Source organism: Dermacentor albipictus, chromosome 1 (assembly GCF_038994185.2).
Source record: "Dermacentor albipictus isolate Rhodes 1998 colony chromosome 1, USDA_Dalb.pri_finalv2, whole genome shotgun sequence".
Classification (NCBI taxonomy): Eukaryota; Metazoa; Arthropoda; class Arachnida; order Ixodida; family Ixodidae; genus Dermacentor; species Dermacentor albipictus.
The window spans coordinates 206,154,185-206,175,840 of NC_091821.1; the positions used below are offsets into that span (position 1 = coordinate 206,154,185).

General features: G+C 40.3%; 1 protein-coding gene across 2 annotated transcripts in view; it reads right to left on the reverse strand.

Moving 5' to 3' along the window:
- The window catches only part of sl (small wing phospholipase C gamma 1), an 83,852-nt gene that overhangs the window by 55,534 nt on the left and 6,662 nt on the right, over window positions 1–21,656 (reverse strand). For both annotated transcript variants that reach the window (XM_065425231.1, XM_065425232.1), the window contains exons 3-14: window positions 20,941–21,079; window positions 20,069–20,150; window positions 19,794–19,874; window positions 16,591–16,680; window positions 14,343–14,444; window positions 13,897–14,012; window positions 13,716–13,801; window positions 10,426–10,546; window positions 7,299–7,384; window positions 6,596–6,678; window positions 6,430–6,487; window positions 6,255–6,325 (exon numbers count right to left, since the gene is read on the reverse strand). In XM_065425231.1, the coding sequence (XP_065281303.1) occupies window positions 6,255–6,325; window positions 6,430–6,487; window positions 6,596–6,678; window positions 7,299–7,384; window positions 10,426–10,546; window positions 13,716–13,801; window positions 13,897–14,012; window positions 14,343–14,444; window positions 16,591–16,680; window positions 19,794–19,874; window positions 20,069–20,150; window positions 20,941–21,079 (1,115 nt within the window). The remainder of the gene's footprint in view (window positions 1–6,254; window positions 6,326–6,429; window positions 6,488–6,595; window positions 6,679–7,298; window positions 7,385–10,425; window positions 10,547–13,715; window positions 13,802–13,896; window positions 14,013–14,342; window positions 14,445–16,590; window positions 16,681–19,793; window positions 19,875–20,068; window positions 20,151–20,940; window positions 21,080–21,656) is intronic.

Below are 21,656 nucleotides of genomic sequence, written 5' to 3' on the forward strand. Positions count from 1 at the left end.
CTCCACTGCTGGGCGAGCATCCGACACCGGCATGTTCCGGTGCAGCTAAGCCTTCCGAACGGTCTACCCTGTGGCGGGCAGACGTCCCGACCCAGCTGTTGCGCGAGTGGCTCGTCGTGTGCCGGGCATCCGCCCCCGGCCTCCAGCACCTGCGCCACTCGCCGCTCCAGATTCATCTTTGTGCCTCTTCGTGCCGTGAGTGTGTGATACCGACGCGCTATCGAACGCCTTCCTACATTGACGCTGAGCGTGACAATACTTAAGCGAGAGACATTTATGAAAGGAACTGTGTGTGTGTTATCGTGTATGTTATTCTAGTCCCGTCCCCGTGTCATTAAAGCCTCTCTGTGTTCATTGTGCCATCCCTGTGTGCTTGAGGCCTGGGCCCACGTCCTCCATCACAGGCTATAAAGTTCTCATACACTTTTGATGCGAAAGTTGCATTGACGTTTCTAAAGTCATGCTTTAGGTTTCCAATTCCAGAACTTTGTGGGTTTAATATTGTTATAAACATTTCGTGCCAAAGGTGCATTGACATTTCTAAAGTTGTACATCGGATCACACAACGAGACAAGCCAAATCAACACACTATCAGACACATTGACAAAGCACGCAGCGAGGTCCGATGAGACTAAGCGTTGTGGTGGTTCATATGTGCTGTCAAGTCACAGAAAAAAAGATCAACACTTTTTTCACCTAAGCCAAAGCATCCATGTGTCAAGCCACTAAAGCCAACAAAGGCAACTATGTTCTTATTTATTTTTCTACTTTGACTTTTATTCGCGAGGACACATTGAGCCTCTTCAATTTTCGTGTTCTCACTACCCACAGGCTGCCAGAGCCAGCCAGAGCGCATGCGTTTTTCTCATGTTGCCTCGTTTTTCTCTGGGCGAGTGGATTTTCGCCTGGCAGAATTTTGGACACCACCTGGCTAGCATACAAGAAAAGGAAACAACGGTCACTCGCCGCCATCACTGTTGGGGCTCGACGGATTGCAACGCGTTCGCTTGAGCGCAACCTTCCCGGAAAGTCTTGTCTCACCGGTGTAGGAAACCGGGCACTATGCGTATGTTTCTCTGTGGACCAAGCGTCTCACTTTTTCTTCAATATTCCTTTGGTAGCCACATTAGGTGCCCAAAGTAGGCATTCAATTGTGGCCAACATGCTTCCCTTCATTTTTTTTTTTTTCATTTCGGTGCCCCAACCCCACAGAAGCAAAAAAAAAGACATTGTTGCAGCATAGCGAATTGTCGCATGGTGAAAGTTCGATTTTTTTACTCCTTCGTTTGCGCAAAGTGATGAGCCGCGGGGCGCTTCAGTTGCTGGATACTCTTATTATATTATTGCGATAGCAATTATGTGGACTATCCAGGCGCATTCCTGCCGTCGTCGTCGCCCTCGACGACGGTGGCTCAGTCTTGTGTGTGCAAGAAAGAAAAGTGGGAAGGAAGCGTGCTGCATTTTTTCGCGCGCGATGCGTCAGGGGGAGTGGAGGGAGTGGGGTAAGCCTTAGGATTCTGTGGTCTGTGAATCTGTGATTGTGCAACATGTTTATTTCCCTTGTTTGATGGATTATATACCGTGACTTTTCTTAGATACGTAGACTTATTGGAGACTTATACGTATATTTAAATATCTTATTGTGAGGTTTTGTGTATACGTGCAGTGAACTTTGTTTCTAGAGACATTTTTTTGCCCTATATCAAGCTGCATTTCCACATTTGTATATTCCATCGTATCTTTGCAATTCTAATGTGTGAGGGCGAGTCAAATGAAAGTGAGCCAACCAACCCCGGGCAGAAATGGTTCGGTTCATTATCTGCGAGGCATATGCGTAGCACACAGGCATCTCTCATTTACAAAAGTGACACGCAGGTGTGAGGATAAATGCTCTTTAATGCACTCATACACTGGGTTGAACATGGTTGCGTCACATAATGAACGCTCCAAAAGTTGAACAGCGTGGTGTCATGAAGTTTTTGACAGCTGAAGGTGTTTCCTAAAAAGAAATTAGTCGCCGTGTGGCTGCCGTGTACGTTGAACATTGCATTTCATTGGCCAATGTGAAGCGTTGGCGGAAACGGTTCAATCAAGGACGTGAAAGTTGTAAAGATGATCCAAGACCGCATCAAAGCCACCGTGCAATCACCCTCAACACAATTGCAAAGGTTGATGAGCTGATTAGACAAGAATGGAGGATAAGCACTGATGAACTGGCAGAGCGTGTGAACATCAGACAGGGCTCGGTTCACACCATTATTCATTAACATCTCGGTTATCAGCGCTTTCGTGCGCAACAGAAAACGAAGAACTTCGGCGCTGCCTTGGCTCATTTGATCCGGTATCACAATGAGAGCGATGACCTCTTGTCTGCAATTGTGACCGGGAACGAATCATGGTGCCACTACTATGAGCCTGAAACATGATGGCAAACCCTACAGTGGAAACATTCGAATTGACCACTCCCAAAGAAAGAAAAGGCCGTCATTTACGCTGGAAAGGTGTTGAATTTTTTTTTTTCTATCGTCAGGGGCCATTAATGATAGAATTTGCTAAACCTGGAGAGACTACCGTACCAGTCGTTTCCGATATTGTGCAACGCCGGATCGGCTGCGTGTCGCAATCCAGAATAAATGCCGTGGAAAATAGACGAATGGGTTTATCTTGCTTCACGAGAATGCCTGTCCCCACGTCGCTGACGTTGTTAACACAAAACTGGCAAAGTTCAAGTGGGAAACGCTGCAACAGCCGCCATACAGCCCAGACTTGTCGCCTTGCGACTTCCTCATCTTAGGGCAATTGAAAAAACAGCTCAAGAGAACCAGATTTGTGTCGGACGGGAATGTGAAAGAGTCAGTTACACACTTTTTGAAGCAGCGACCCACGGAGTTCTATGAGACAGGAATTGCGCGACTCTTTAGTCAGTAGGACAAATGTCTAAATGCTCATGGAGACTACTTTTAAATAATATGCCCCATTTTTCATATATTCGCAATGGCTCACTTTCATTTGACTTGCCCTTGTGTATGTTACAGAACTTCTGCTTTTTATATGTGCTCTCTGTTGTGACTATAATTTCGGTACAATTACTCACAATACACGATCAGTGACAGCTGCTACTGAGCAATACATTGGAACAAATGACAGCGTCATTTAAAATTTTCACTGGTAGTTGCATATGTACAAAAATGTAAACAAGGTTCTTGACTGACAAAGTTTAATTAAAACATTTGTCCTCAACTTGTTCATTTCATGGTCTTTACATCTTTCATATCAGCGGCATGCACTGCTTTGCTGTTTTCGAACTGATATAGTTCTAAAGTTCATGTGATATTTTCGTGACTTATCTAATTATATCTCCTCTATTGTACCACTGAAAGTTAGTGCTGCCAGATGCACTTCCTCGCTTATGAATGAGCTATGAACCGTTTTGTATATGTCCTTCTAACACTATGCAAATATGCACACAAACTCGCTACAGGTCTCATCAGCTTAAAGCACTTTGTTAGCACTTACTGCCATTTTCATGTGTATATATTCCTTATTATAAGCATCAACTGTATTTTGGCTTAACTGCTTCATTGCACTACAATAATGCTTTTGGAATTCATCATCATCATCATCATCATCATCATCATCATCATATTCATGTCCACTGCAGGACGAAGGCCTTTCCCTGCGGTCTCCAATTACCCCTGTCCTGCGCCAAGTGAATCCAAATAGCACCCACAAATTCTCTAATTTCGTCGCACCACTTAGTCTTCTATCATCCTCTACTGCGCTTCCCTTCTCTTGGTACCCATTCTGTTACCCTAATGGTCCAATGGTTATCTAGTCTGCGCATTACATGACCTGCCAAGCGCCATTTTTTTCCCCCTTATTGTCTATTAGAATATCGTCTATGCCCGTTTGCTCTCTGATCCAAACCGCTCTCTTTCTGCCTCTCAAGGTTATGCCTAGCATTCTTCTTTCCATCGCTCTTTGTGCAGTCCTTAACTTGTTCTCAAGCTTCTTTGTCAGCCGCCAAGTCTCTGCGCCGTATGTCAACACCGGTAAAATGCACCGATTGTATACTTTCCTTTTCTATGATAACGGTAAGCTCCCATTCAGGAGCTCACGATGTCTGCCGTACGTGATTCAACCCATTGTTATTCTTCTCTGAATTTCCTTCTCATGGTCCGGGTTCCCTGTGATTAGTTGACCTAGGTAAACGTACTAGCATAATTTTGGCTTCTAGCGCGAAGTGATACACGGACACAGAAAGGAGCAGACAGTACCAACTCGCCCAACTGTCTATCCTTTTGTAAACGTACTCCTCCACAGATTCTAGAGGCTGACTTGCGATCTTGAACTCTTGTTCCCTTGCCAGGTTATTTATCATTATCTTTGTCTACTGCATATTAATCTTCAGTCCCACTCTTACACTCTTCCTGTTAAGGTCCTGAATCATTTGTTGTAACTCGTCTGCATTGTTGCTGAATAGAACAATATCATTGGCAAACCGACGGTTGTTAAGGCATTCGCCGTCGATTCCCAGTTTAATGGCTTGAATACTTCTAAGCACGCAGTGAATAGCATTGGAGAGATTGTGTCTCCTTGTCTGACCCCTTTCTTTTTAGGTATCTTTCTACTTTTCCTGTGTAGAATTAAGGTGGCTGTGGAATCTCCGTGGATATTTTCAAGGGTATTTACGTAAACGGTCTGTACACATTGATTACGCAATGCCTCGATGACTGCTGGTATCTCTACTGAATCAAATGCTTTTTCGTAATCTATGAAAGCATATAAAGAGGTTTATTGTACTCTGCGGATTTTTCGATAACCTGGTCAATGACATGGATTTGATACATTGTAGAGTAACCTTTCCTGAAGCCAGCCTGCTCCCTTGGTTGACTAAATTCCAGTGTTGTCCTTATTCTATTGGAGATTATTTTGGTAAATATTTTATATAATACTGGGAGTAAGCTAATGGGCCTATAATTTTTTAGTTCTTTAATGTCACCCTTTTTGTGGATTAGTATAATGTTTGCATTCTTCCAGTTTTCTGGGACCCTTGCAGTCGATAGACACTTCATATAGAGAGCCACCAGCTTTCCTAGCATTATGTCTCCTCCATCTTTAATTAAATCGACTGTTATTCCATCCTCTCCTGCCACTTTTCCCCATTTCATGCCTTGCAAGGCCTTTCTCACCTCATCTCTAGTTATAGGAGGAGTTTCTGTATACTGTTCATTATTGTTTTGAATAGAGCGCTCCTGAGTCATCTGGGTACTGTAAAGGTCAGTACAAAATTCTTCCGCTGCTTTTACTATATCTTCGAGATTGCTGATGATATTACCCTGCTTATCTTTTAGTGCATACATCTTGGTTTGTCCTATGCCAAGTTTCCTTCTCACTGATTTCAGGCTGCGTCCCTTTTTTACGGCTTCTTCAGTCTTTCTCACATTATAGTTTCGAACAACACTTATTTTCACCTTGTTGATCAGTTTTGACAACATTCTATCTTATCTCTTAAGTTGGACACTTTCATTCTTTGTTGTTTCTTTATTAAGTCCTTTGTTACTTGGGAAAGCTTGCCTACTGGTTGCCTTGGTGCCTTGCCTCCCACTTCAATTGCTGCCTCTGAAGCTAGCCTCGATACGGTTTCATTCATTACCTCTATGTCATCATCACCATCTCTCTGTTCTAAGGTTGCATATTTGTTTGTAAGTACCAGCCTAAATTTGTCTGCTTTTACCCTTACTGCCTCTAAGTTGACCTGTTCTTTCTTGACCAATTTTACTCTTTCTCTCTTTAAATTGAGGTGGATCCTGGCCCTCACTAACCAAATTTGTCAATTTTTTATGGTTTTGCTATTATAAATCCCGAAGAGTGCATGTGTGCCTTGTACTTATATATGAACTATCGCATTCAGTATGACTTGAAATGCATGAGTTGTGGCCAGAGTTATTTCCAAGTCAGGCTCACAACCAGTGCCCTCTCTTCAGAATAAAGAAGAACCACACCAACATCATGCATTGTCATATTCTGCCTGCTTTACATATTAAAAAAACTGTGCAAGAGAGTACACTTTCCTCCTCCTGTTTTAAAACTCTGTAGCCTTGTCCTTGCAAATGCCCACAGCCTCCTGGAGTTTAGAAACGCTCACTTGCCCAACAAAAACCTGCTCATCTTTCGTGATCTGACCCCGACTCAGTAGTTAGAAAAAGTCTGTCAATATAGTGTAAGCCATCTTGTGATTGCCACCCACTTACCTTATCAACCGGATCCTCAAGATAAAGGATGCCATTTTTCACAGCATTGCTGACATCGGTTTCTTGGCCACCTGTTCAAATTGTTTTAAAGCGTACAAATGAAATATAAGCACATACACTTATCATACACAAGACTGAGCAAAGACAACAGAGAGTACCATGAACTGTTACGTACCTTCATCAACTCTGTTAACAATGACTCTGTCTTCTGTTCCTTCAGGAAGTTTTTTGTGCTAAATAAAAAAATAAGAAGTTAAAAGTGAAATTTAAATGTCTATGAAACTGGCAAGCTAATCATTAAACCTGCTTTGCAACTATCTTCGCAACATAAAAATTCTTACCTTGATGATAATTTTCCACTTGAGCTGCTCAGGAGATGGCATTTTTACACCATCTCGTTCTACTGGCTGAGTCAGCAGCATCTCTGAAGTTTAGAATAAAATTTTAGATAACGTAAGAGTGGAAGAGTCAGCAGCATCTTTGAAGTTTATAAGAAAATTTTAGATAGCATAAAAGTGGGGAATGATAACTGACAAAATAAAGTGTGTGGCAAGATCACAAGACTGAAAAAAGACAGAATGCATGCACACATGCTTACACATGTACACACACACAAACATGTACACGCAAAGGTACAACACTTTTTGTCTCTGTGTTTTGCTGTTGTAGAGGCACACTTATGGCACAGAACCGAGCTCAAATGTAAATGTTACAAAAAAAGGCAGCGTCATACACTAATATTTAAAACACAAGTCATCTCCAGCCTGAACCTACCAGTGATAGCCATGCACAAGTGCACCATGCCATTTAATTTCTTCCGAGCAGTGCAGTAAACTGGTTACTGGACCACCATTTGTAATTGTATTTCATACAATTCCAACTACATATATATCTCAATAAATTTTGTAAGCATTTAAACAGAGTTAAAAAAGTGCAGTTTCACCAGCACTGGCAAAGCTTCTTGTTAAGGAGAAAGTAAGCAAAGAGAGAGAGAGAGAGAGGAAATGGCAGCTGAGAGATTTATAATAATAACATGCTACTCACCTCCAAACACCTCCTGAAACAAGTTGGCCATTTTTCTTTGTTGTGGTAAGGTGCAGTGGTTCTCAATAGACAAAATTACTGGGTACCTAAAGACAAGAAATGATACATGTTGCAAGAATACTGAGTATATACACTGGACAGACAATTGTTTTTTGAATTTCTGATAATTAGAGTGCATTTTATAAACCGCGGTGATAACACCGTGCTACAATACAACAAACACACGCGTACGTATGCATAGACATGCATCTAACAAACCACCGCAATTTGAACTTGCACTCATGTTCAGTATCAATATTCTCAACTACTTTTACTACAACCATTGCCTGAAGCTCTATTTACACACACACATGAAAGAAGCAACATGCCTTTTGAGCACTGCTTTTGTACAATCAACAACATTTTCACGATGAAACGTTTCATTCATGAAATGCACAGAGAGATTACTAAAAGAGCCCCATTTATGCGTCTTATACATGAAAATTTTTTAGTGCAAGAAGAGCAAGAGAAGCAGGACCACATTGACCATACCTGTTAAGCATGCAAATAATATCAGCTGGAAGGATATATTTTTTGTGCTCCATACGGTGATTTGAACATTTATTCTGATGACTTTAAAAAATTTTGCATTTACAAATGCTTCGCTCAAATTTTGCAATAAGATCACATTTTTGGGTCTGCACTGTTCAATAAAACATCTGACCACTTTGGTTGCCTGGTTTGTCAAGAGGGGGGGAAAAAAACTGCCATCGTATGAACTCCTTGCTGTCCAGGAAGTTTCCTACTTCAGAGATGTGAATTGGTTTTGCAGCCTCGTGGCAACTTAAAGTCTGGACTAACCAGGCAAACAATGGTGCCGAGTGTTTGATTGAATGATATAGACTAAAATATCTGATCTTATTGCAAAATTTAAATAAGAACAAAGTAGCAGCAAATGTAAAATCTTTTAAAGTTATTTGTATAAAATAAAATCAGGTGACCACTGTATCTCTCTGAATTACCAGAAAGTCACAAATTGAATTACCATCTCTACTATCTCTCTGAATTACCAGAAAACACACAATGCATGCATGCTCACACATGCACATGCATATACAGGGTGTTTCAGTTAACTTGTGTCAAACTTAAAATAAACCAGGTGTTCGCTATGTGAATGCAACCAACTTAGTATTGTTCACTGCCCCCTAAAGCAACTCACAGTATTTCTTATACTTAGCTTATATCATTTATTAACAAAAACTAAAGCACAAACTTTTAATTATTTGATCTAAATGAAAATTTTTCAATGGAGAAGTTGGAGGATGTACTGAGAAATATCCATATAATTTTCTTGTGGTTTTATTTTTTTTCAGGCTCAATAAAAAGCCTGCAAAATCTGAGGTGTTTGCATGCGGCAACATCAATGCCCTCAAACATGCTTTAAACAAGTGAAAAATGCTGCAAGTAGATAGAATGTATGAACAGGCCATAAACAATGAAGATTAATGAAGAGAATGGTCTTCGCTTTTGCTAGTGTCAATATACTTCATCTGCTGAAGTGACAGAGCAAATGAAGCTATTGGAGATATTGCTATAAATGGCACATAACTTTTGAAGCCACGTCAGTGCTTTTATATTAATAGACTGCATAAAGGGCAAGGGGTTATGGCAGTTGGTGGCAATACATGTGAAACAATGGTCATGGCCGTCTACCCTTAATTATAATTTTTGCTTGCATCCTAATCATAAGTTTGGCCTGTGCGCAACACAAATAATTAATTCCATACCCATGAGATGGTACAAATGTAGCAACACGCAAGTGCCTAGTCATGGGGTATATTTTTATATCTTGCACTCTTTCTTTGGAGCCCCAGAAAAATTAAAATCACAGCAGCTATCTTTGTAGAAAGAAATCACTTCGATATTTCTCAATAATTCTACAACTTTTCCATTGAAGGTTTTTTGTTTAGGTGAATAGATTAGAAGTTGATTATTTCAGATTCTGCAACACCAGCATTTAGATGAAGCGTGAGGAACAGAAGGAGACACACACACACACACACAGTGCTATGGGTGTCTTTTTCTTCTCCTTGTGCTTCAGTGAACTGTTGGTGTTCCAGAATCTGAACCACTGTAGAACATCATTGACATTCCCCATTTGTAATGTTTTCCCAGCTCTTCAATGCACCAGTGCAGTTTAGTTCCCATAGGGTCATGTGTATTCACAGCTTCTTGTTTGTTAGATTTTCCTTTCCTGGTTCTTACGTCCAGAAACTGGGAGAGCACACCACTGATATGGCATCATCCGCCATTGGCGTATACACTGACCGCTGCATCTCGCCACTGAAAACAGTGACTTCACAGCACCTGCCGTGCAGTGCAGTAAGATCGCCATTGCTGTGTTGAAAGCAAAGATGAGGTGTATAAAAGCACAAGCGGTCACCTCACACCCACATTCGCAGATGCTTTCAGGGCCTGCGACATACCTTGCGCGACTGCTTCGATACACAGATGTATAGAAACTAAAAAAGGGCTGTGAGTGCTCAAAGAGGAGCTGTTAATGTCTAAGATTCGATCCAAGCGTCAGATGGAAGCCACAAGCTTCACTTGGTGTTCCTCACGGCTACTGCCGCTCCAAAAAGTTGTTAACGATCTAATCACCAGGCAGTGACGAGATTTACTTAGAGGGTTTTAAATAGTTTATTTGCTTTTATTGAACTTCAAATAAAGTTTTGAGTAAGAGTAGTATTCTGTTTAATTTCTAGTGCTGCAAGTGTTATCGGATGTTACGTGTTCGCAGATCATGCATTATTTTTTCATGGTCGCCTCAGAAATGCGTCAACAGGGTTCTACTGTATGCTACACGAGCCAACCTAGGTTTCTACCCAAAAGGTTAATACATTTTTGTTCATTAATCCCTTAAACTCATAATAAAGAAATAGTGAGTTGGTTGCATTTGTGCAGCAGAATCATGATTCTTTAAAGGCCTAGAACAAGTTTCCTAAAGGACCCTGTATGTGTGTGCATGTGTGTGCCCGTGTGCCTGCTATATTAATGTGCTCACACAATTTCAGCTGCATGAACACATTCAGGTGCAGCCATACCAGCAGTGCACTGTTCACTTAGAAAGGAAACAAGTCACACTTACTCGGATGCAACAAATGCATGGTCTTTGATTGTCTTGATGACATCAATGAACCTGATTTTTGTTGTCAAGGTGTGGCCATGATACACATAGGGCATGCCGTCTGGTCCATCCCAGCAATCCACTATAGAAAACACATTGTGTTAAAACTTAAAACCTCCATATGCTTTCATTAAAAGGTCGAAATTATATAAACAATGTTTTTTTTCTTCAGATCTTGCTATAAAACTAGAACGTTTAGATCTAAGTAACACAATTTAAGATTACAAGCTGACTTTCACAAGGGGGATTTGCTTTCAAAACCACTCGAATGTAATTGATAGCTTTGGTTGCTCTTTAGCCCTTAACATTACAAATTATTTTAGAGCAAAACGTTCACAAAATAACAATTTTTAAAAATGCTCGATAGAAACGGTACACTAAATAAATGCCAGAAATACATTCAGAACAATGCGTTTATTTGGAGAACACACATAAAATTTACTTAGGTGTGGAAGAAAGTTGGCTTCACGGCACTGTTTGAACTTGTTTTTCGTACGGCAAGGAAATAGAAAAGAAATTAACATCAAAAACACAATTTCCATGTCCTCCGAGTGTTGTAATGCACCCGACTGCCACCTGAGATTACATTTAGTGATGCAGGAAAGTGTCACTTAGTGTGGTACACCTCAAAACAGAGTAGTTACACATAGTGCCACTCTGCAGTCTTCAAACCAAGTTCGACTTGGCTTCCTCTTGCTCTCGTCTTTGTCTGACCTTTTGGAGCACACTACACGGTGTCTTGCAGGTTTCTGGCATTTAGGCGTCACAGAGAGGTATCTTGGAATATTACAGGTGACAAAACATGTAGTAAGATCATCAGACTGTCTTCCCCTTTTGGCACGCCTCTCATGTCGAAGATTTCCAGAAACCTAAGCTTGAACAATGTCTAGGCGGAAATTAACGTTTAAGTGATTCCTATGCCTGCCTTTATTGGTACAAGATAATGTTGAAGGTTGTCACAAGGATGCGAAGGTGGTGGATAGTTTACATCAATATGCATCTGTTGTATACCTCGCAATATGTCATTGTATCGGAGGATTCAGGGCTTGAATTGAGAAGCTCATAATATCTCTGTTACTTTTGGCTTCTGGACTGACTTCTCCAAAGCCCAGAGGGAACCTCATTGATTTCTCGATTTTGGCACTTTCTTTACGGAAAGTTTCAGTTATTACATGTGGTACTCAATAATGACGCTGCCATTTCTCTTGTTGCCAAACTTTAAAAATGCTTCTGCTGAAATTTCAAGTTTCTGCAAAGCCATCTGTGACCAAAGAAACAGAACTAGAGGTGTGGGAGTGCTCAGATTGCCTCTGATAAGATAAATTAGCTTTTTTTACAATGGACAAGCTAAACTCGTGCACTGTAGCAGGTGTGCAAAATCTGTGGATGAGCTCAACTTATCTACAGGAGGTAAAGGGTTAATGTTAGTTTTGCTTGCTCTTTCCAAAGTTTCCTGTGCTTTTATATTTTTTATGTGGCACATAAGAACAAAATGCTTGTTTGTTTAGTTTTCTACTTCTTCAGATTTTGCAATTCTCTACTCTGGTTTGCACCTTAAAGGGCCTCTCACCGGGCCACGTAGCAAATTTTGGTTATACGCTGGAAGTTGTTACATGCCCTCTAGGGAGCATTCTACTGCAAGAATTTTTCAAATTGGTTCATTTCATTAATAGCCAAGGTAGGAATATTTCAGTGCCGCAAACCCGTGATTTCAGGAGCCAAGTGTCACTGCCAACACAGACACTCTCTCCACTTGCCCCCATTTAGCCTCCACAAGCGAAATTCCTTCCCTGCGTTCTCCCATAACGGAGTTGGAGGATGGCATGACGCCTACGTCACGGACCCCGCCTTTTTTTTTTCTCTCACTTTTTTTTTTTTCTGCGTGGCATGCTACTACCGATGGCCTCGCAGGTAAGCTGTTGCGTTTGTCTCGTTTCACACAGTGCTTGATTTTGCGCGCTGCGCACAAGAACACCTGACTAGCAGTATAAGTCAGTGCTACATGAACACTGACGCAGATGCAAGCGGATCACAGAGCATGATTGCACGCTGGAACACCGTAGAAAATGACATAGTTTCTCTCTCTGAATGCGCGACTGCACGACATGGGAACAAGCAGATGAAACAGAAGTACATCTCTCTTGCTACGGTACGAAGTAAAACAAAGACATGCAGACCAGGTTTTATTATTTCTCTAAACTTTAATTCATCTACTGAAGCAACAAATCAAACAAATACCTGCTGTTGCCTTAAATAATTCTCAAAGTCATGTATCACTGAGCAACGTCACAGTACTGCCATGTATGTAGATGCACTTGCACAATGTATGTCGACTCTCCGCCTAGGAGTGCGGCGCCCGTGAGGAGAAGGGCAAATGGCATTTGGCTTGAAATTAAAGTTCTTTCTGCGGCACGCAGGGAACTAAACGTCGAAAGCACAGCACATACGAAGCTACTGGCACTGAGCGCACTTGGTCCACATCGCAGATCGCTTTCAAGATACGGTGCCCACACGGCCGCGCCATTAACAGCAGGCACCGTAGTAGAACCCCCCCCCCCCTTCTCTCCCTCGTCTCCCCACTGTGCCTCGCGTGCGAAGGATGGTGTGCTTCCGCTCCGCTTTCCTCCCTCCTTCGCGCACAAGATATTAAGCCACAATAGTTGGCTGACCCTCGCAAGTCAGCTGCTAGCCTGTGTTGACACGACAAAATTTCGTTTTATACACCTGATTTTGACAAACATTGCCGCTAACTTCATCTGCTGTAGCCGATAGTCCCTTTAGCATGGTCCGTTAAAAATGAACTTCGTTACTAAAATAGGTAGAACAAACTAAGTTTGAAATATGCTCCATTATATCCAAAATTCTGTAGTACATGGGTGCATTGTAACGAGCATAGACTGCATCGCGAAACACATATAGAGCTGTGCTCAAATTTCGCATCAGGAAGTATCGTAATCGTCGGTGCATTTTTTTATTACATATTCAACTGCTTGCAATAATTTATACTGAACTGAATCGAACTGAATAAAAAAGTTTATCCGCTCTGCCACAACAACCAACACAGATTTTTTCTGGAAGACATCGAACCAAACTTTCTGCCATTCTTAGCACCATGCAATTTTGCAATGTCTACTATGAATCTCACTAAAAATAAGAGTTGAGAGCACAATACACTTAAAAAAAGAACATAATGCAGATGTACAAGAACCTTTTTAATATACAAGAACAGCATGAACGGTGCTACTACTCACACTCAATGCAGCGGCAACTCATTGCAAGGCACCTCGCATAAGCTTCAACAGAAGACTCACTCTTCACTTGGTCTCCCGTAAGGTACCTGGAAAAAACGTTTCAGCAGATACAATTAATTCACAGCAATGAACTTGTGCCTGAGAAAAAAAAGCAAATGCACAAAAGAAACATGAATCTTACGTGTTATGTGAAGATGCTACCCAATAGTGGGTTAGTGGTCGTGTCATATCTTGATTGACTTGGTTGTGCTGGCTGTCCCACAACTCATTTTGCTTGGAAAATAAATAATCTAGGAACTGGAATAATAAAAATAAACTCGCATAATTCATTTTTAAGACTTGTGCCTGTGGCGCTGTGAGCTGTGTGTGGCTCCAGTGCAATTCCCAAAGGAAATAATGCCAGAGTAAGTCCACATGAAACCTTTCTTTTTCCCCCTTTTAACAACTATAAGAGCACTATCATGCCATTTTTCACAGAAATGAAAAGGCAGAGTTTCCAGTTTTGCAGTTGCCAAGGAATTAATTCTAATTTTAAGAAAGATATAAATGTGAAAACTGCTCATTCTAAGCGTATTATCTGCAGCTCACGAATATTTCTAGAGCTTTTGCGTAAAGCACTTGACAAACCTCGGGCACAGTGAAATATGGCTCCTGGGCATCCCGCAGAGGGTCCTGCAGATAGTCGCGCATAAACTTGCTTGCTATCCTTTCATCCTCGAACACTGTGTCCTGAGGAAAAAAAAAAAATTATGCAAAAAGCACCTTTAGCAAATGCACTGCAATGCACAGGAAGATTAAAGCTTTCACACACACTGGCTCTACAAATAAGGCTAAAGCACACAGTCATGCTCTGACATAGTACCTTATCATACCATTTATTGGCAGTTTATCACTGCCACCCAGCCCCTTGGTCATGGGTCATATTCTCAATTGATCATTTTTGTTGATATAAGGAATGTAACAGCTCCCATCTGCAGTATATTTTCACATCACATAGTTCCCAAGTGCACTGACATGTGCACTGCATCACTCTAGCGAGGTGTCATAATGAAAATAAGGTTACGCAATAAGCAACTGTCTCTAAAAGCGATGGATCTACACTACAGCCCCTGGCCTTAAAATTCTGCTAGGGATCTTTCCAAATAATTAAATAAAAAGAAACAGAAAGCACACAGCACACCATCTTGCTATACTGAGGTCTCTGTGCTTTGAAGGCGCAAATATTTTTACAAGCTACCATAACATTTCTGTTGCCCAGAATGCTTAAAACATGCTTAATATTTTATTCAAATTTCAGTTATTTTCAGTTTTAGAAATCTCAGTATAACAAAATGGTGTGGTATGTGCTTTCTGCTTCTTTTTATTTAATTATTTGGAAAGATGCCCAGTTGGAAATGCTAACAGAATTTTGAACAGTTGTTACTCTTTCCCCATGCAAAGCTCCCTCTCTATATTTTTTTTTATCCGAAGGCTGCTAGATTTAGTCACTGCAGCGTCAAATTCAGTTGTCAATGTCAGCTCACATAAGCTCACACCTATTCACGATTGTGTATTCCTGTATGCCCTCACGAGCACAAACGAAATGCAAGCCATGCAGCTGTCAGCCATGTGCTGGTCTGGCAATTACACCATAAAAATACATTTTGCACAGCGCTTGCACATTGGCCTTATTCCCAAATGCTGCCCAAGTCTACATGCTATATGTAAAGGCTTTGCAAAACTGAAATAGGAACACAATATTATATCGTTAAAAGTCAAGAAGCACATTGAATTAAAAAGGGAGCAGAAGGGATTCACATCAATCAGAACATTCACAGAAACTAGAAACTCTAACCCTGACACCTTAGTTTGGAAACCCCTGGTATCATTCAATAAATGATTAAGACTTCTGTAACTGACACAAGGGCTTCTCAAACATTCAGCTGGCTTTTACACTCATGAAACATGTTATATCTTCAAGCAAAAGCCATTTACAGCACATTTATTAAGATGCTGTACTGCTCCATTTTTTCTTTTACAAACCTTGCATAGTTAACACAACAGTCATACTAAGAGCACAAATTATTCATAAGGAATTTTATTCCGTACAAGTATTACAAAAATGATGATTTGACAAAAAAATAAAAATGCTCAGGCTATATTGTAGAACTTGTGAATATTTACACAGAGCATATGTTTGGGCTTGTTGGCTGCTGAAAACAAATATGCTGCTCTGCATGGTACAGAAGAAGACAGTACATGATGGACTAAGTACAAACTACCACCTCCAAGTTCTCTCTCTCATATGCACATGCACTCACACACATGCATGTACACACACACAGATGCAGGCACATGCACAAAAAAATTCAAATTATATGGGTTAAAAAAGGAAAAATTAAAGAGCAAAATAAAAGGTGATAAGTGAGAGAGGAGGTTGAAAACATTGAGGTCCTATGTACTCACAGGCTCATTTCTGCACAACTGCACTAGGAAGTATAGCAATTCCTTTCCCGCTTGCAATAAATTAAAAAAATTTCTCTTTTTGTGCTGATGATGGAACTAAGCAAAAGCATATACTTGTCAAACAGTACCATGCAACCAACTCTTTTACAATGGTGAGCTAGATTGCCACGGTTGGTAGAGACATCTTCAAGTAACGGCTGAGAGTAACTCAGAAGTACCTTTAAAAAAAAGCTTTAATCAGCTGCCCCCCTATCAAGAGCTCTTTAACAATAACTCTAAATGTGTACACTTATTAAAAACCTTGATCTCTGTGTGCTGTTTTTCAGTGGACACAAGGGACATGTTCTACAACATTACACAGTGTGAAGTGCTGCTTGCCAACAAGTAGTGAATTGATGTACAAGAAACTTAACATGGCTAATTTATTTACCTTCTGGTCCTGAATGAGAAACTTTTGGAAAGCCTTTACAGTGACTTTCCCATTTTCATCAGCATATGGTTTGAAGAAATCCGTGAACAGCTGAAAAATGAAGAAAGTGCCAGGAACACAGAAGAGTGCTTCAACAATGTTATCACTATCTGGCATCAATACTACAAAAGTGCTTAGAGGTTAACATCACAACAAAGGGGGCACATAGAGGTACTAATGGAATTAGTGACTATCAAACCATTCTACAAGAATCTAGTACACATTTTCCACTCATTCCTGTCAAGCAGTACTTTTCAAATTTTAGCATCACAAAGAAAGTCAGTCTTTTACGACAACTATTTCATAATATATCTGTTTACACAGTTCTGCCGGACTGCTGAGTTCTTTAGAGGCAATCTGGGAGTATATGAAACTACTTAAACATGCTGGGAAATGGAAGCTGAGCTTTACACAGCATATCTTGCAATAGTAGAGTGCCAGCCATCAACTGATTTTTACTTTTGACTTGTCAAATGGCACAATATTTGCCAGGCCTGTTGCCAAAATAAGTGTGGCCAATCATCTAGCCTAATTTCACAATGAAAATTTGCCAGAATGCATGTCATCTTATTGGGTTCTGCCCAGAAGTCCCAAACAAGCTCTGCAATCACATTCCCAAAGTACCACATCTCTGCATTTGCAGTACTCTTACTGTTGGTTACCTATAAATGGTGCAGTTTCGCACTTCAAGGAGTGCAAAGGCCAAAACAGAGCTCTCTCCCATTTCACTGGTTTGTGAATGAAGGTGAGTTTAAATTTGTCAAAGTTCCTGCATGTCTTCCCTATTACAGTCCACGCTTGTTAGAACAGACCCGCGTACAACAGACTTTTGAATATAACGGACTATATTTCAACCTTAGTTGGCTCTACCAATTTTATTAATGCAATAAAGTTAGCTTTTAACAGACCATGCTACAACGGACTATCAGCTACAGCGGACGAAATTGGGGCAATTTTTGTCAAAACTGGTCGTATAAAACAAACTTTTGCCGTGTCTACATGAGCTGACAACTGACTTGCAAGGGTCAGCTGACAATCGTGGCTCAATATTACGCATACGAGGGAGGAAGGTGGGGTGGCAGCGCGCTGTCTTCTTTCACGAGTGAGGCACAGGGGGAGGGGAGGCAAGAGAGAGGGGGCGGTTTTACTCTGGCGACTGGTGCACGGCCGCGCGGACACCATATTTTGAAAGCGATCTGTGATGTGGACAAAGTGTGCCCAGTGACGGTAGCTTCGTATGCGCAGTGCTTTCGACATTTAATTTGCATTGAAGCGAGAGACCGCACAAAGGTCAATTTGCTCGCTGCTGCTACCACGCTTCTTCACTCCAACGTTGTGACAGCAACTTTTCGCGGTCATCGAGCAAGATGTGTTCATGCTTCTCTGTGCGTGCGTGACACCATGCTTGTTAATTTAGTTAGTAAGCGAATGTTTACGACTTTATATGGCTGATAAAACTACTATCCTTACTTTGCAGAGCTGTCTACTAATTTTCTATCGCAATCGATACTTCGCCTCTTGGGTGAAACTGCTACTTTTTTGTTTGTTCTTTACTTTAGACGTTCGTCCCCCACTCTTGGCAATAACTTTGTTACACATCGCCACCAAAGTTTTGGAAGTGAGGCGTTTTGGATATTACAGGCTTTGGATAAAACTGACATTTTTTGTCGGATTATCAGGGTCCGTTGTAACAAGAGTCAACTGTATGTATGTAGCAGAAAGGTCACCACAGTCAACCACATATTCAAGCTCTGATGACAGGTGAAAGCACCTCACATCACATGAATCCTGTGCTGTGCTCCTTTCAGGAAAAGCAATTAAGACATTGTAAATGTAAGTCGCAGGTTCTCAAAAGGTACATTAAAATAGTCAGACAAAAGAATAAATGGAAATTTAATAATTTAGTGGACACTTAGTTCCTTGACTTGACCAACAAGACATTAGAAGTTAACTAAATCTCATAAATGGCTTGACAGACATAGCATCCTACTGCAAAGGGCTTACTAAAGTTTTAGTTCAATAGCACAAAAATAGATTAATAATGCACAAATGACAAACACACCTAACACATTTTTCATGTATTTTCATTCAGTTTCAAGAATATTTAGCATTCGCCCGCCTTTAAGTTCAACTAACGAATATGCCCCCAGACACGAGGCTAAGATCACGATTTTCACCAGAAGCACGCATTTTTAAATTTTGTTTCTTTTGGATTTCTAAGCATGTAAAGACACTCCTCGCCAAATTTGGTTATTATTTGCATTATAGAATAAAAAAAAGATTTTTTTCAACGGTTAGTTGCATGTATTCTGGTATGCTTTGAAATTTAAATTGATTCTTCTCAGTTTGGACTTTTGGGCCAATTCGCACTTTCAGAAAAACTATAGTTTCAAAACTGCAAAGGCAAAAACTGTAAGATTGCTTCTAGGCATAAAATTTGTGAGGAACAAGACTATGGACATCTTGAATTTTCAAATTGTTCTCATCGAGAAAAAAGTATCGATTTCAGGATCACAGTAACACACAAAAAAAAACAAGCTTAATTTTTAGGTGATGCACCTTCTACAGAAGGCATACAATTGCAAGCAGCTGCCCCTATCCTGCGATCACAGAATAGGGGCAGCTAACATTATAATTTTCAAAATGCTAGTTTTCCTAAGGCAACACACTTATTTGCTTAATGAGACATGCAAAACTTTTTTTTTTCCATTTTTGTTAGGGTAATCAAATTTACTACATGTTCTCACGACAAGACAAAGCCTTCTGCCGAATTTTGTTAAAATTGAAATGTCAGTTCAAGAGTTGACCTTTGAACCCCACATCCCCATACCCTAACAACAATGTTGCTCGCAAAAAAGCCATCTCTATAGGCAGAATTTAGACAACAGCACTTCTCTTCATAAAACATATTAAGGGTGAGAATGCTATGTTTGCATATCGCTCATCCATGGTGCACATGTGACTCTGAATCCTAAAATTTTAATTACTACCTAAAAGGCCCTTGTGTCTTCTTCTCGTATGTCAATCTTTTTTTGTGTTACTACATACCCAGGATGTATGCCTACATTTTCTGTTTGCTTTGAAGACATCTAAGTGGACTTTCATGAGACATAAATTTTGCTCTACAAGCTAACAGAAACATAGAATGTGTTTGGCCAGCTTACCTTCTCATCATGCATCAAATTATGATACAGGGATGCAAAACCTTCGAAGCCAATTTCACCAGCCCTGTTGGTATCGACCTCCTGAAATTTATTAGATGCAAAATATTAGTTTTTGTTTGCTATATTTTAGTGCAGAACGATCTTCAAGTGCGGGCATGCATGAAATACAGAAGAGTCTTAGGAAAAATGGATCAACAAGACAAGCTACACATAAAGCTGAACAGCCAGCTCTGAACCCTTACAACTATTACCAAAAAAGCCAGAAAAATACTTACCTGAAAGTACTCTTTCAATTTGTTTGTGGATAGCTTACAATTTACTTTTGGGAAGAAGGCTTTAAGATCTTTCAGGGTTATCCTGAAAAGTTCACAAGACAAATGATGTAACTAATGCTTCAAAAGAACATATTTCTCTTTCTTTAGCCAAAGTACAATGCTTCCTGGCTGGCTTGCCATCAACCATAAAATGATTCAAATGTTTCCTTAGGAATGCTATAACTAGGTGCAGCATCAACACAGAGCATCAAAATAGAAATAAAATACACATTTGCAATAAGAAAATCTTAAAACTAGCGGGAGAAAGATAAAAAAATGGCACAGCCATGGAATTATAATACAAATAGTAGCTGCTTTGAACAATCAAAAGATAAAAACTGCTTGCTATTTTTCAAAGTGTCATCTAAGCAGCTTTACACAAAATCAATAATAAAGGCTTTTTTTTCTTGTTTCCATGTTTTTTTAGATTAGAAGAATGGGCTGAGTGCATTTCTGGTACATATTGCGAAGGGGTGGAAATCCATGGACATTATGTTTTCACCTGAAAGCAAGGCGTTGCACTAACAGTATGCCTATCTGGTATGCATAAAAACAACAAATATACAAAGTGCAACAAGGTACAACATTTCGTTACTAAGACTAGACAGGGCAAACCAGACTATCAGTGATGTCTGAACTATACTGGATCTTAAACATGGTAAGTGTCAGACTTGACAATATACATCCTGATGGAGAAACAATGCAGGACATACAGGAATAAAGAGATATAACCTGGTTTAACATGCACAGAGTTCTTCCTTGCAAGTTTTCATACATTTATGCCACTATCTACAATGATAGACGACATATTCATATTATGATAGCAAACTTACACATTTCGTGGATTCTGCATGCCGTAAAATTCCTTACGTAGCCATCGCTCAACTTGAAGAGGATAGGATGCAGACAAGGTATCAGAAACCAAGTGCCTAATCCCATTGATCCACTGTTCACAATCCTTGGCTGATGTAGCTGTGTTATAAACAGACAGGTTGTCTCATGATTAAAGCAATGATGAGGAAACTGCAAGCACCTTATCTACCCAACAAAGAATTAACGAAATCTCTGATCTGATGCAAAAATAGAAGAGAACATAATTTTATGTATTGTCATAGACATGTACAATACAGACGCTGATTATATGATATTTCTGTAATGACCTATGAACCAAGACTACCAGATTATACTGGGAAGCTCTTATTTCAGCTAGGTTCAGTGGATCCACTTATGTTCACTCCAAATGCTGACAAAAATTCCTGAAAGAACCATTCAAGCTAGAGCAATTAAATTCCAAGGGAGTGCTGGCCATATCAAGGGTGACGGATTAGCAAAGTTGAAAGTGTGTGGGCTGACCAGGCACACTGTGGGAAATTAGTTTTGGTAATGGTGCTTTGGTGCTCTCAGGAGCAGATAGCTTCAGAATTATGGCACACATCAAGAGGAAACTTGGTAGAACTAAAGTATGCCTTGCAAGGAACATACAGGAGAAAAGTCAAAGTTGCAGGCAATTTGGAAACACTGTAGAAAATTATGATACCTGTGTTAATTG